Source organism: Carcharhinus amblyrhynchos, chromosome 21, assembly GCF_965287045.1.
Source record: "Carcharhinus amblyrhynchos chromosome 21, sCarAmb.v2.hapA, whole genome shotgun sequence".
NCBI classification, from domain to species: Eukaryota; Metazoa; Chordata; class Chondrichthyes; order Carcharhiniformes; family Carcharhinidae; genus Carcharhinus; species Carcharhinus amblyrhynchos.
Window position 1 is genome coordinate 48,918,026 of NC_137344.1, and position 14,590 is coordinate 48,932,615.

Genomic DNA, 14,590 nt, shown 5'->3' on the forward strand with positions numbered 1-14,590 from the left:
CTCACTCTGAATAAACAGTGACTCTGTACAGTTACACAGTGAGTGACCCTCACTCTGAATAAACAGTGACTCTGTACAGTTACACAGTGAGTGACCCTCACCCTGAATAAACAGTGACTCTGTACAGTTACACAGTGAGTGACCCTCACTCTGAATAAACAGTGACTCTGTACAGTTACACAGTGAGTGACCCTCACTCTGAATAAACAGCGACTCTGTACAGTTACACAGTGAGTGACCCTCACCCTGAATAAACAGCGACTCTGTACAGTTACACAGTGAGTGACCCTCACCCTGAATAAACAGCGACTCTGTACAGTTACACAGTGAGTGACCCTCACCCTGAATAAACAGCGACTCTGTACAGTTACACAGTGAGTGACCCTCACCCTGAATAAACAGTGACTCTGTACAGTTACACAGTGAGTGACCCTCACCCTGAATAAACAGTGACTCTGTACAGTTACGCAGTGAGTGATTCTTACCCTGAATAAACAGTGACTCTGTACAGTTACACAGTGAGTGATCCTTACCCTGAATAAACAGTGACTCTGTACAGTTACACAGTGAGTGATCCTCACCCTGAATAAACAGCGACTCTGTACAGTTACACAGTGAGTGACCCTCACCCTGAATAAACAGTGACTCTGTACAGTTACACAGTGAGTGACCCTCACTCTGAATAAACAGTGACTCTGTACAGTTACACAGTGAGTGACCCTCACCCTGAATAAACAGTGACTCTGTACAGTTACACAGTGAGTGATTCTTACCCTGAATAAACAGTGACTCTGTACAGTTACACAGTGAGTGACCCTCACCCTGAATAAACAGTGACTCTGTACAGTTACACAGTGAGTGACCCTCACCCTGAATAAACAGTGACTCTGTACAGTTACACAGTGAGTGACCCTCACCCTGAATAAACAGTGACTCTGTACAGTTACACAGTGAGTGATTCTCACTCTGAATAAACAGTGACTCTGTACAGTTACACAGTGAGTGACCCTCACTCTGAATAAACAGTGACTCTGTACAGTTACACAGTGAGTGACCCTCACCCTGAATAAACAGTGACTCTGTACAGTTACACAGTGAGTGACCCTCACTCTGAATAAACAGTGACTCTGTACAGTTACAGTGAGAGACCCTCACCCTGAATAAACAGTGACTCTGTACAGTTACACAGTGAGTGACCCTCACTCTGAATAAACAGTGACTCTGTACAGTTACACAGTGAGTGACCCTCACCCTGAATAAACAGTGACTCTGTACAGTTACACAGTGAGTGACCCTCACCCTGAATAAACAGTGACTCTGTACAGTTACACAGTGAGTGACCCTCACCCTGAATAAACAGTGACTCTGTACAGTTACACAGTGAGTGACCCTCACCCTGAATAAACAGTGACTCTGTACAGTTACACAGTGAGTGATCCTCACCCTGAATAAACAGTGACTCTGTACAGTTACACAGTGAGAGACCCTCACCCTGAATAAACAGTGACTCTGTACAGTTACACAGTGAGTGACCCTCACCCTGAATAAACAGTGACTCTGTACAGTTACACAGTGAGTAACCCTCACCCTGAATAAACAGTGACTCTGTACAGTTACACAGTGAGTGACACTCACTCTGAATAAACAATGACTCTGTACAGTTACACAGTGAGTGACCCTCACCCTGAATAAACAGTGACTCTGTACAGTTACACAGTGAGTGACACTCACTCTGAATAAACAGCGACTCTGTACAGTTACACAGTGAGTGATCCTCACCCTGAATAAACAGTGACTCTGTACAGTTACACAGTGAGTGATCCTCACCCTGAATGCACAGTGACTCTGTACAGTTACACAGTGAGTGACCCTTACCCTGCTGAATAAACAGTGACTCTGTACGGTTACACAGTGAGTGATCCTCACCCTGAATGCACAGTGACTCTGTACAGTTACACAGTGAGTGATTCTCACTCTGAATAAACAGTGACTCTGTACAGTTACACAGTGAGTGATCCTTACCCTGAATAAACAGTGACTCTGTACAGTTACACAGTGAGTGACCCTCACCCTGAATAAACAGCGACTCTGTACAGTTACACAGTGAGTGATTCTCACTCTGAATAAACAGTGACTCTGTACAGTTACACAGTGAGTGACCCTCACCCTGAATAAACAGTGACTCTGTACAGTTACACAGTGAGTGACACTCACTCTGAATAAACAGCGACTCTGTACAGTTACACAGTGAGTGATCCTCACCCTGAATAAACAGTGACTCTGTACAGTTACACAGTGAGTGATCCTCACCCTGAATAAACAGTGACTCTGTACAGTTACACAGTGAGTGACCCTTATCCTGCTGAATAAACAGTGACTCTGTACAGTTACACAGTGAGTGATCCTCACCCTGAATGCACAGTGACTCTGTACAGTTACACAGTGAGTGATCCTCACCCTGAATGCACAGTGACTCTGTACAGTTACACAGTGAGTGATCCTTACCCTGAATAAACAGTGACTCTGTACAGTTACACAGTGAGTGACCCTCACTCTGAATAAACAGTGACTCTGTACAGTTACACAGTGAGTGATCCTCACCCTGAATGCACAGTGACTCTGTACAGTTACACAGTGAGTGATCCTCACCCTGAATAAACAGTGACTCTGTACAGTTACACAGTGAGTGATCCTCACCCTGAATAAACAGTGACTCTGTACAGTTCCACAGTGAGTGACCCTCACCCTGAATAAACAGTGACTCTGTACAGTTACACAGTGAGTGATCGTTACCCTGAATAAACAGTGACTCTGTACAGTTACACAGTGAGTGACCCTCACCCTGAATAAACAGTGACTCTGTACAGTTACACAGTGAGTGGCCCTCACCCTGAATAAACAGTGACTCTGTACAGTTACACAGTGAGTGACCCTCACCCTGAATAAACAGTGACTCTGTACAGTTACACAGTGAGTGATCCTCACCCTGAATAAACAGTGACTCTGTACAGTTACACAGTGAGTGACCCTCACCCTGAATAAACAGTGACTCTGTACAGTTACACAGTGAGTGACCCTCACCCTGAATAAACAGTGACTCTGTACAGTTACACAGTGAGTGACCCTCACCCTGAATAAACAGCGACTCTGTACAGTTACACAGTGAGTGATCCTTACCCTGAATAAACAGTGACTCTGTACAGTTACACAGTGAGTGACCCTCACCCTGAATAAACAGTGACTCTGTACAGTTACACAGTGAGTGATCCTTACCCTGAATAAACAGTGACTCTGTACAGTTACACAGTGAGTGACCCTCACCCTGAATAAACAGTGACTCTGTACAGTTACACAGTGAGTGACCCTCACCCTGAATAAACAGTGACTCTGTACAGTTACACAGTGAGTGATTCTCACTCTGAATAAACAGTGACTCTGTACAGTTACACAGTGAGTGACCCTCACTCTGAATAAACAGTGACTCTGTACAGTTACACAGTGAGTGACCCTCACCCTGAATAAACAGTGACTCTGTACAGTTACACAGTGAGTGACCCTCACTCTGAATAAACAGTGACTCTGTACAGTTACACAGTGAGTGACCCTCACTCTGAATAAACAGCGACTCTGTACAGTTACACAGTGAGTGACCCTCACCCTGAATAAACAGCGACTCTGTACAGTTACACAGTGAGTGACCCTCACCCTGAATAAACAGCGACTCTGTACAGTTACACAGTGAGTGACCCTCACCCTGAATAAACAGCGACTCTGTACAGTTACACAGTGAGTGACCCTCACCCTGAATAAACAGTGACTCTGTACAGTTACACAGTGAGTGACCCTCACCCTGAATAAACAGTGACTCTGTACAGTTACGCAGTGAGTGATTCTTACCCTGAATAAACAGTGACTCTGTACAGTTACACAGTGAGTGATCCTTACCCTGAATAAACAGTGACTCTGTACAGTTACACAGTGAGTGATCCTCACCCTGAATAAACAGCGACTCTGTACAGTTACACAGTGAGTGACCCTCACCCTGAATAAACAGTGACTCTGTACAGTTACACAGTGAGTGACCCTCACTCTGAATAAACAGTGACTCTGTACAGTTACACAGTGAGTGACCCTCACCCTGAATAAACAGTGACTCTGTACAGTTACACAGTGAGTGATTCTTACCCTGAATAAACAGTGACTCTGTACAGTTACACAGTGAGTGACCCTCACCCTGAATAAACAGTGACTCTGTACAGTTACACAGTGAGTGACCCTCACCCTGAATAAACAGTGACTCTGTACAGTTACACAGTGAGTGACCCTTACCCTGAATAAACAGTGACTCTGTACAGTTACACAGTGAGTGATCCTCACCCTGAATAAACAGTGACTCTGTACAGTTACACAGTGAGTGATCCTCACCCTGAATAAACAGTGACTCTGTACAGTTACACAGTGAGAGACCCTCACCCTGAATAAACAGTGACTCTGTACAGTTACACAGTGAGAGACCCTCACCCTGAATAAACAGTGACTCTGTACAGTTACACAGTGAGAGACCCTCACCCTGAATAAACAGTGACTCTGTACAGTTACACAGTGAGTGACCCTCACCCTGAATAAACAGTGACTCTGTACAGTTACACAGTGAGAGACCCTCACCCTGAATAAACAGTGACTCTGTACAGTTACACAGTGAGTGACCCTCACCCTGAATAAACAGTGACTCTGTACAGTTACACAGTGAGTGACCCTCACCCTGAATAAACAGTGACTCTGTACAGTTACACAGTGAGTGATCCTCACCCTGAATAAACAGTGACTCTGTACAGTTACAGAGTGAGTGACCCTCACTCTGAATAAACAGTGACTCTGTACAGTTACACAGTGAGTGATTCTCACCCTGAATAAACAGTGACTCTGTACAGTTACACAGTGAGTGATCCTCACCCTGAATAAACAGTGACTCTGTACAGTTACACAGTGAGAGACCCTCACCCTGAATAAACAGTGACTCTGTACAGTTACACAGTGAGTGACCCTCACCCTGAATAAACAGTGACTCTGTACAGTTACACAGTGAGTGATCCTTACCCTGAATAAACAGTGACTCTGTACAGTTACACAGTGAGTGACACTCACTCTGAATAAACAGTGACTCTGTACAGTTACACAGTGAGTGATCCTTACCCTGAATAAACAGTGACTCTGTACAGTTACACAGTGAGTGACACTCACTCTGAATAAACAGTGACTCTGTACAGTTACACACTGAGTGATCCTCACCCTGAATAAACAGCGACTCTGTACAGTTACACAGTGAGAGACCCTCACCCTGAATAAACAGTGACTCTGTACAGTTACACAGTGAGTGATCCTCACCCTGAATAAACAGTGACTCTGTACAGTTACACAGTGAGTGACCCTCACCCTGAATAAACAGTGACTCTGTACAGTTACACAGTGAGTGACCCTCACCCTGAATAAACAGTGACTCTGTACAGTTACACAGTGAGTGATCCTCACCCTGAATAAACAGTGACTCTGTACAGTTACACAGTGAGTGACCCTCACCCTGAATAAACAGTGACTCTGTACAGTTACACAGTGAGTGACCCTCACCCTGAATAAACAGCGACACTGTACAGTTACACAGTGAGTGACCCTCACCCTGAATAAACAGTGACTCTGTACAGTTACACAGTGAGTGACCCTCACTCTGAATAAACAGTGACTCTGTACAGTTACACAGTGAGTGACCCTCACCCTGAATAAACAGCGACTCTGTACAGTTACACAGTGAGTGACCCTTACCCTGAATAAACAGTGACTCTGTACAGTTACAGTGAGAGACCCTCACCCTGAATAAACAGTGACTCTGTACAGTTACAGTGAGAGACCCTCACCCTGAATAAACAGTGACTCTGTACAGTTACACAGTGAGTGACCCTCACTCTGAATAAACAGTGACTCTGTACAGTTACACAGTGAGTGACCCTCACCCTGAATAAACAGTGACTCTGTACAGTTACACAGTGAGTGACCCTCACCCTGAATAAACAGCGACTCTGTACAGTTACACAGTGAGTGATCCTTACCCTGAATAAACAGTGACTCTGTACAGTTACACAGTGAGTGACCCTCACCCTGAATAAACAGTGACTCTGTACAGTTACACAGTGAGTGACCCTCACCCTGAATAAACAGTGACTCTGTACAGTTACACAGTGAGTGATCCTTACCCTGAATAAACAGTGACTCTGTACAGTTACACAGTGAGTGACCCTCACCCTGAATAAACAGTGACTCTGTACAGTTACACAGTGAGTGACCCTCACCCTGAATAAACAGTGACTCTGTACAGTTACACAGTGAGTGACCCTCACTCTGAATAAACAGTGACTCTGTACAGTTACACAGTGAGTGACCCTCACTCTGAATAAACAGTGACTCTGTACAGTTACACAGTGAGTGACCCTCACCCTGAATAAACAGTGACTCTGTACAGTTACACAGTGAGTGACCCTCACTCTGAATAAACAGTGACTCTGTACAGTTACACAGTGAGTGACCCTCACTCTGAATAAACAGCGACTCTGTACAGTTACACAGTGAGTGACCCTCACCCTGAATAAACAGTGACTCTGTACAGTTACACAGTGAGTGACCCTCACCCTGAATAAACAGCGACTCTGTACAGTTACACAGTGAGTGACCCTCACCCTGAATAAACAGCGACTCTGTACAGTTACACAGTGAGTGACCCTCACCCTGAATAAACAGTGACTCTGTACAGTTACACAGTGAGTGACCCTCACTCTGAATAAACAGTGACTCTGTACAGTTACACAGTGAGTGACCCTCACCCTGAATAAACAGTGACTCTGTACAGTTACACAGTGAGTGACCCTCACTCTGAATAAACAGTGACTCTGTACAGTTACACAGTGAGTGACCCTCACCCTGAATAAACAGCGACTCTGTACAGTTACACAGTGAGTGACCCTCACCCTGAATAAACAGTGACTCTGTACAGTTACACAGTGAGTGATTCTTACCCTGAATAAACAGTGACTCTGTACAGTTACACAGTGAGTGATCCTTACCCTGAATAAACAGCGACTCTGTACAGTTACACAGTGAGTGACCCTCACCCTGAATAAACAGTGACTCTGTACAGTTACACAGTGAGTGACCCTCACTCTGAATAAACAGTGACTCTGTACAGTTACACAGTGAGTGACCCTCACCCTGAATAAACAGTGACTCTGTACAGTTACACAGTGAGTGATTCTTTCCCTGAATAAACAGTGACTCTGTACAGTTACACAGTGAGTGATCCTTACCCTGAATAAACAGTGACTCTGTACAGTTACACAGTGAGTGATCCTCACCCTGAATAAACAGTGACTCTGTACAGTTACACAGTGAGAGACCCTCACCCTGAATAAACAGTGACTCTGTACAGTTACACAGTGAGAGACCCTCACCCTGAATAAACAGTGACTCTGTACAGTTACACAGTGAGAGACCCTCACCCTGAATAAACAGTGACTCTGTACAGTTACACAGTGAGAGACCCTCACCCTGAATAAACAGTGACTCTGTACAGTTACACAGTGAGTGATCCTCACCCTGAATAAACAGTGACTCTGTACAGTTACACAGTGAGTGATCGTCACCCTGAATAAACAGTGACTCTGTACAGTTACACAGTGAGTGACCCTCACCCTGAATAAACAGTGACTCTGTACAGTTACACAGTGAGTGATCCTCACCCTGAATAAACAGTGACTCTGTACAGTTACACAGTGAATGACCCTCACCCTGAATAAACAGTGACTCTGTACAGTTACACAGTGAGTGATCGTCACCCTGAATAAACAGTGACTCTGTACAGTTACACAGTGAGTGACCCTCACCGTGAATAAACAGTGACTCTGTACAGTTACACAGTGAGTGACCCTCACCCTGAATAAACAGTGACTCTGTACAATTACACAGTGAGTGATCCTTACCCTGAATAAACAGTGACTCTGTACAGTTACACAGTGAGTGACCCTCACTCTGAATAAACAGTGACTCTGTACAGTTACACAGTGAGTGACCCTCACCCTGAATAAACAGTGACTCTGTACAGTTACACAGTGAGTGATCCTCACCCTGAATAAACAGTGACTCTGTACAGTTACACAGTGAGTGACCCTCACCCTGAATAAACAGTGACTCTGTACAGTTACACAGTGAGTGACCCTCACCCTGAATAAACAGTGACTCTGTACAGTTACACAGTGAGTGATCCTCACCCTGAATAAACAGTGACTCTGTACAGTTACACAGTGAGTGACCCTCACCCTGAATAAACAGTGACTCTGTACAGTTACACAGTGAGTGACCCTCACCCTGAATAAACAGTGACTCTGTACAGTTACACAGTGAGTGATCCTCACCCTGAATAAACAGTGACTCTGTACAGTTACACAGTGAGTGATCCTCACCCTGAATAAACAGTGACTCTGTACAGTTACACAGTGAGTGACCCTCACCCTGAATAAACAGTGACTCTGTACAGTTACACAGTGAGTGACCCTCACCCTGAATAAACAGTGACTCTGTACAGTTACACAGTGAGTGATCCTCACCCTGAATAAACAGTGACTGTGTACAGTTACACAGTGAGTGATCCTCACCCTGAATAAACAGTGACTCTGTACAGTTACACAGTGAGAGACCCTCACCCTGAATAAACAGTGACTCTGTACAGTTACACAGTGAGAGACCCTCACCCTGAATAAACAGTGACTCTGTACAGTTACACAGTGAGTGACCCTCACCCTGAATAAACAGTGACTCTGTACAGTTACACAGTGAGAGACCCTCACCCTGAATAAACAGTGACTCTGTACAGTTACACAGTGAGAGACCCTCACCCTGAATAAACAGTGACTCTGTACAGTTACACAGTGAGTGACCCTCACCCTGAATAAACAGTGACTCTGTACAGTTACACAGTGAGTGATCCTCACCCTGAATAAACAGTGACTCTGTACAGTTACAGAGTGAGTGACCCTCACTCTGAATAAACAGTGACTCTGTACAGTTACACAGTGAGTGATTCTCACCCTGAATAAACAGCGACTCTGTACAGTTACACAGTGAGTGATCCTCACCCTGAATAAACAGTGACTCTGTACAGTTACACAGTGAGAGACCCTCACCCTGAATAAACAGTGACTCTGTACAGTTACACAGTGAGTGACCCTCACCCTGAATAAACAGTGACTCTGTACAGTTACACAGTGAGTGATCCTTACCCTGAATAAACAGTGACTCTGTACAGTTACACAGTGAGTGACACTCACTCTGAATAAACAGTGACTCTGTACAGTTACACAGTGAGTGATCCTTACCCTGAATAAACAGTGACTCTGTACAGTTACACAGTGAGTGACACTCACTCTGAATAAACAGTGACTCTGTACAGTTACACAGTGAGTGATCCTCACCCTGAATAAACAGCGACTCTGTACAGTTACACAGTGAGAGACCCTCACCCTGAATAAACAGTGACTCTGTACAGTTACACAGTGAGTGATCCTCACCCTGAATAAACAGTGACTCTGTACAGTTACACAGTGAGTGACCCTCACCCTGAATAAACAGTGACTCTGTACAGTTACACAGTGAGTGACCCTCACCCTGAATAAACAGTGACTCTGTACAGTTGCACAGTGAGTGACCCTCACCCTGAATAAACAGTGACTCTGTACAGTTACACAGTGAGTGACCCTTACCCTGAATAAACAGTGACTCTGTACAGTTACAGTGAGAGACCCTCACCCTGAATAAACAGTGACTCTGTACAGTTACACAGTGAGTGACCCTCACCCTGAATAAACAGCGACTCTGTACAGTTACACAGTGAGTGACCCTTACCCTGAACAAACAGTGACTCTGTACAGTTACAGTGAGAGACCCTCACCCTGAATAAACAGTGACTCTGTACAGTTACACAGTGAGTGACCCTCACTCTGAATAAACAGTGACTCTGTACAGTTACACAGTGAGTGACCCTCACCCTGAATAAACAGTGACTCTGTACAGTTACACAGTGAGTGACCCTCACCCTGAATAAACAGCGACTCTGTACAGTTACACAGTGAGTGACCCTTACCCTGAATAAACAGTGACTCTGTACAGTTACAGTGAGAGACCCTCACCCTGAATAAACAGTGACTCTGTACAGTTACACAGTGAGTGACCCTCACTCTGAATAAACAGTGACTCTGTACAGTTACACAGTGAGTGACCCTCACCCTGAATAAACAGTGACTCTGTACAGTTACACAGTGAGTGACCCTCACCCTGAATAAACAGTGACTCTGTACAGTTACACAGTGAGTGACCCTCACCCTGAATAAACAGTGACTCTGTACAGTTACACAGTGAGTGACCCTCACCCTGAATAAACAGTGACTCTGTACAGTTACACAGTGAGTAACCCTCACCCTGAATAAACAGTGACTCTGTACAGTTACACAGTGAGTGACACTCACTCTGAATAAACAGTGACTCTGTACAGTTACACAGTGAGTGACCCTCACCCTGAATAAACAGTGACTCTGTACAGTTACACAGTGAGTGACACTCACTCTGAATAAACAGCGACTCTGTACAGTTACACAGTGAGTGATCCTCACCCTGAATAAACAGTGACTCTGTACAGTTACACAGTGAGTGATCCTCACCCTGAATGCACAGTGACTCTGTACAGTTACACAGTGAGTGACCCTTATCCTGCTGAATAAACAGTGACTCTGTACAGTTACACAGTGAGTGATCCTCACCCTGAATGCACAGTGACTCTGTACAGTTACACAGTGAGTGATTCTCACTCTGAATAAACAGTGACTCTGTACAGTTACACAGTGAGTGATCCTTACCCTGAATAAACAGTGACTCTGTACAGTTACACAGTGAGTGACCCTCACCCTGAATAAACAGCGACTCTGTACAGTTACACAGTGAGTGATTCTCACTCTGAATAAACAGTGACTCTGTACAGTTACACAGTGAGTGACCCTCACCCTGAATAAACAGTGACTCTGTACAGTTACACAGTGAGTGACACTCACTCTGAATAAACAGCGACTCTGTACAGTTACACAGTGAGTGATCCTCACCCTGAATAAACAGTGACTCTGTACAGTTACACAGTGAGTGATCCTCACCCTGAATAAACAGTGACTCTGTACAGTTACACAGTGAGTGACCCTTATCCTGCTGAATAAACAGTGACTCTGTACAGTTACACAGTGAGTGATCCTCACCCTGAATGCACAGTGACTCTGTACAGTTACACAGTGAGTGATTCTCACTCTGAATAAACAGTGACTCTGTACAGTTACACAGTGAGTGATCCTTACCCTGAATAAACAGTGACTCTGTACAGTTACACAGTGAGTGACCCTCACCCTGAATAAACAGCGACTCTGTACAGTTACACAGTGAGTGATTCTCACTCTGAATAAACAGTGACTCTGTACAGTTACACAGTGAGTGACCCTCACCCTGAATAAACAGTGACTCTGTACAGTTACACAGTGAGTGATCCTCACCCTGAATAAACAGTGACTCTGTACAGTTACAACTCTGGAGTTGCTGATTCGATGAGAATATTTTCCTAATCTGTAGCAGCAAATACTGATTAATGTATTTCTGAGATTATGATTTTACCATTAATTGCATTTAACACCAGAATGGAACACAATAGTCAGACCCGAATGATCCAGGAGCAACTGAATAAATGTACTCACTCTGTCGGAACTGTTCCCTGATGTGTACACGAGATGTGCATAACTGGGGGTCAAGTGCTATCGCTGAGACACGCTGGTCAGTCACAGTGGACTCTGTAGCAAAGAGATCAGTTGCAATGAAAAGGATTATTAACCATCCCTGTATGGGTGTGTGTTGTTAGGTGTTGACAGTAGCTTGGGTAGGTCTTAAGTTATTCAGATCAAACTCACGGGCTGAGAGTTCGATACCACGCATACACTCACCCCTCTCTCTCACGCAAACACTCACCCCTCTCCGGGCGTCAGGGTAGCACAGTGGTTAGCACTGCTGCTTCACAGCTCCAGGGGCCTGGGTTCAATTCCCGGCTCGGGTCACTGTCTGTGTGGAGTTTGCACATTCTCCTCGTGTCTGCGTGGGTTTCCTCCCACAGTCCAAAGATGTGCGGGTTAGGTTGATTGGCCATGCTAAAATTGCCCCTTAGTGTATTAGGATGCTTAGAGGCATTAGTGGGTATAATATGTAGGGATATGGGGGTAGGGCCTGGGTGGGATTGTGGTCAGTGCAGACTCGATGGGCCAAAGGGCCTCTTTCTGCACTGTAGGGTTCTATGATTCTACACTCACCCCCTTCTCTCATGCGCACACTCAGCCCTCTCTCTCTCTCTCACACACACACACACACACGTACACACACTCACGCCCCCTCTCTCACACACACACCCCTCACACACACACTCACCCCTCTCTCACACAACTCTCTCTCTCATACTCACATACACTCACCCCTCTCTCACACACACATGCACACACTCACCCCTCTCTCAAACACATACACGTACGCTCACCCCTCTCTCAAACACATGCACCCGTCTCACACACACACACACACCTATTGATAGGCTCAAAGTTGAGCCTATCAGCCGCAAACATGAGATCAAAAGCACTGAGATTGGAGCACAGTGAACAGTAATAATTTATTAATAATTGAATTTAGGAGTCGCAGTGTAATGTTGCAACTGTACACTACTCTGGTGCGGCCGCACTTGGAGTACTGTGTGCAGTTCTGGTCCCCGCATTACAAGAAGGATGTGGAGGCGTTGGAGAGGGTGCAGAGGAGGTTTACTAGGATGTTGCCTGGTATGGTGGGGAGGTCCTATGAGGAGAGACTGAGGGATCTAGGGTTGTTTTCGTTGGAAAGAAGGCGGCTAAGAGGGGATCTTATTGAAACATATAAGATGATTAGAGGTTTAGATAGGGTGGATAGTGATAGCCTTTTTCCTCGGATGGAGAAAGCTAGCACGAGGGGGCATGGCTTTAAATTAAGGGGGGGTAGCTACAGGACGGATGTCAGGGGTAGGTTCTTTACCCAGCGGGTGGTGAGGGATTGGAATGCCCTGCCTGCTGCAGTTGTAAATGCGTCTAGTTTGGGGGCGTTTAAGAGATCTCTGGATAGGTTTATGGATGAAAAGGGATTGGTATAGGCTAGTGGGTCATTGTTTTTGTAACTGGTCGGCGCAACATCGTGGGCCGAAGGGCCTGTTCTGCGCTGTAATGTTCTATGTTCTATAACTAAGAATGAAAATGTCGATCTGTTTATCCTCCACTCACCGTGCCTCCCAGTGCATCCAGTACTCTTATCCAGTTCTGCCCCCTCCCTCCCCTGGTACTCAGTGCTCCCTTCAGCAGGAACCTGCTGGAACTCAGGCCTTCCTTCAGGTATCTCTTCAACTCTCACTGCATCACCCACCTCTCCCAATCTCCAACTTATTTAGTGATGGAGCGTGTGTAAGTGAGGGTGAGGGAGGGTGAGTAGGGTCATAGAGGTTTTCAGCATGGAAAGCAGCCTTTTGGCCCAACTTGTCATTGCCACCACCACTAAGCCAGTCTCAAATGTCCGCGTTTGGCCCATATCCTGCTATCCCCATTTTCCCCATGCAACTGTCTAAATACTTTTTAAAAGATAAATTTGTACCTGCCTCTAGTACTGCCTCTGGCAACTTGTTCCAGACGCTCACCACCCTCTGTGTGAAAAAATTGCCTCTCTTGACTCTCCCCTCTCACATTAAACCTATGCCCTCTAGTTTTAGACTCCCCTACCTTTGGGAAAAGATATTGACTATCTCGCTGATCTGTGCCCCTCATTATTTTATAGACCTCTATAAGATCACCCCTCAGCCTCCTACGCTCCAGAGAAAAAAGTCCCAGTCTATCCAGCCTCTCCTTATAACTCAATCCATCAAGTCCCAGTCGCATCCTAGTAAATCTTTTCTGCACTCTTTCTAGTTTAATAATATCCTTTCTATAATAGGGTGACCAGAATTGCACACAGTATTCCAAGTGTGGCCTTACTAATGTCTTGTACAACTTCAACAAGACGTCCCAACTCCTGTATTCAATGTTCTGACCAATGAAACCAAGCATGCCGAATGCCTTCTTCACCACTCTGTTCACCTGTGACTCCACTTTCAAGGAGCTATGAACATGTACCCCTAGCTCTCTTTGTTCTGTAACTCTCCCTAACGCCCTACCATTTACTGAGTAAGTCCTGCCCTGGTTCAATCTACCAAAATGCATCACCTCACACTTATCTAAATTAAACTCCATCGGCCATTCATCAGCCCACTGGCCCAATTGATCAAGATCCCATTGCAATTGGAGATAACCTTCTTTACTGTCCATTATGCCACCAATCTTGGTGTCATCTGCAAACTTACTAACCATGTCCCCTATATTCTCATCCAAATCATTGATATAAATTACAAATAACAGTGGGCCCAGCACCAATTCCTGAA

At 45.2% G+C, this 14,590-nt stretch overlaps 1 protein-coding gene across 1 annotated transcript in view; it reads right to left on the bottom strand.

Moving 5' to 3' along the window:
• LOC145356610 (uncharacterized) overlaps positions 1 to 14,590 on the bottom strand; it is a 91,834-nt gene that overhangs the window by 54,749 nt on the left and 22,495 nt on the right. The window contains exon 5 of the mRNA XM_080209425.1: positions 11,820 to 11,912. Coding sequence (XP_080065551.1) covers positions 11,820 to 11,912 — 93 coding nt within the window. The remainder of the gene's footprint in view (positions 1 to 11,819; positions 11,913 to 14,590) is intronic.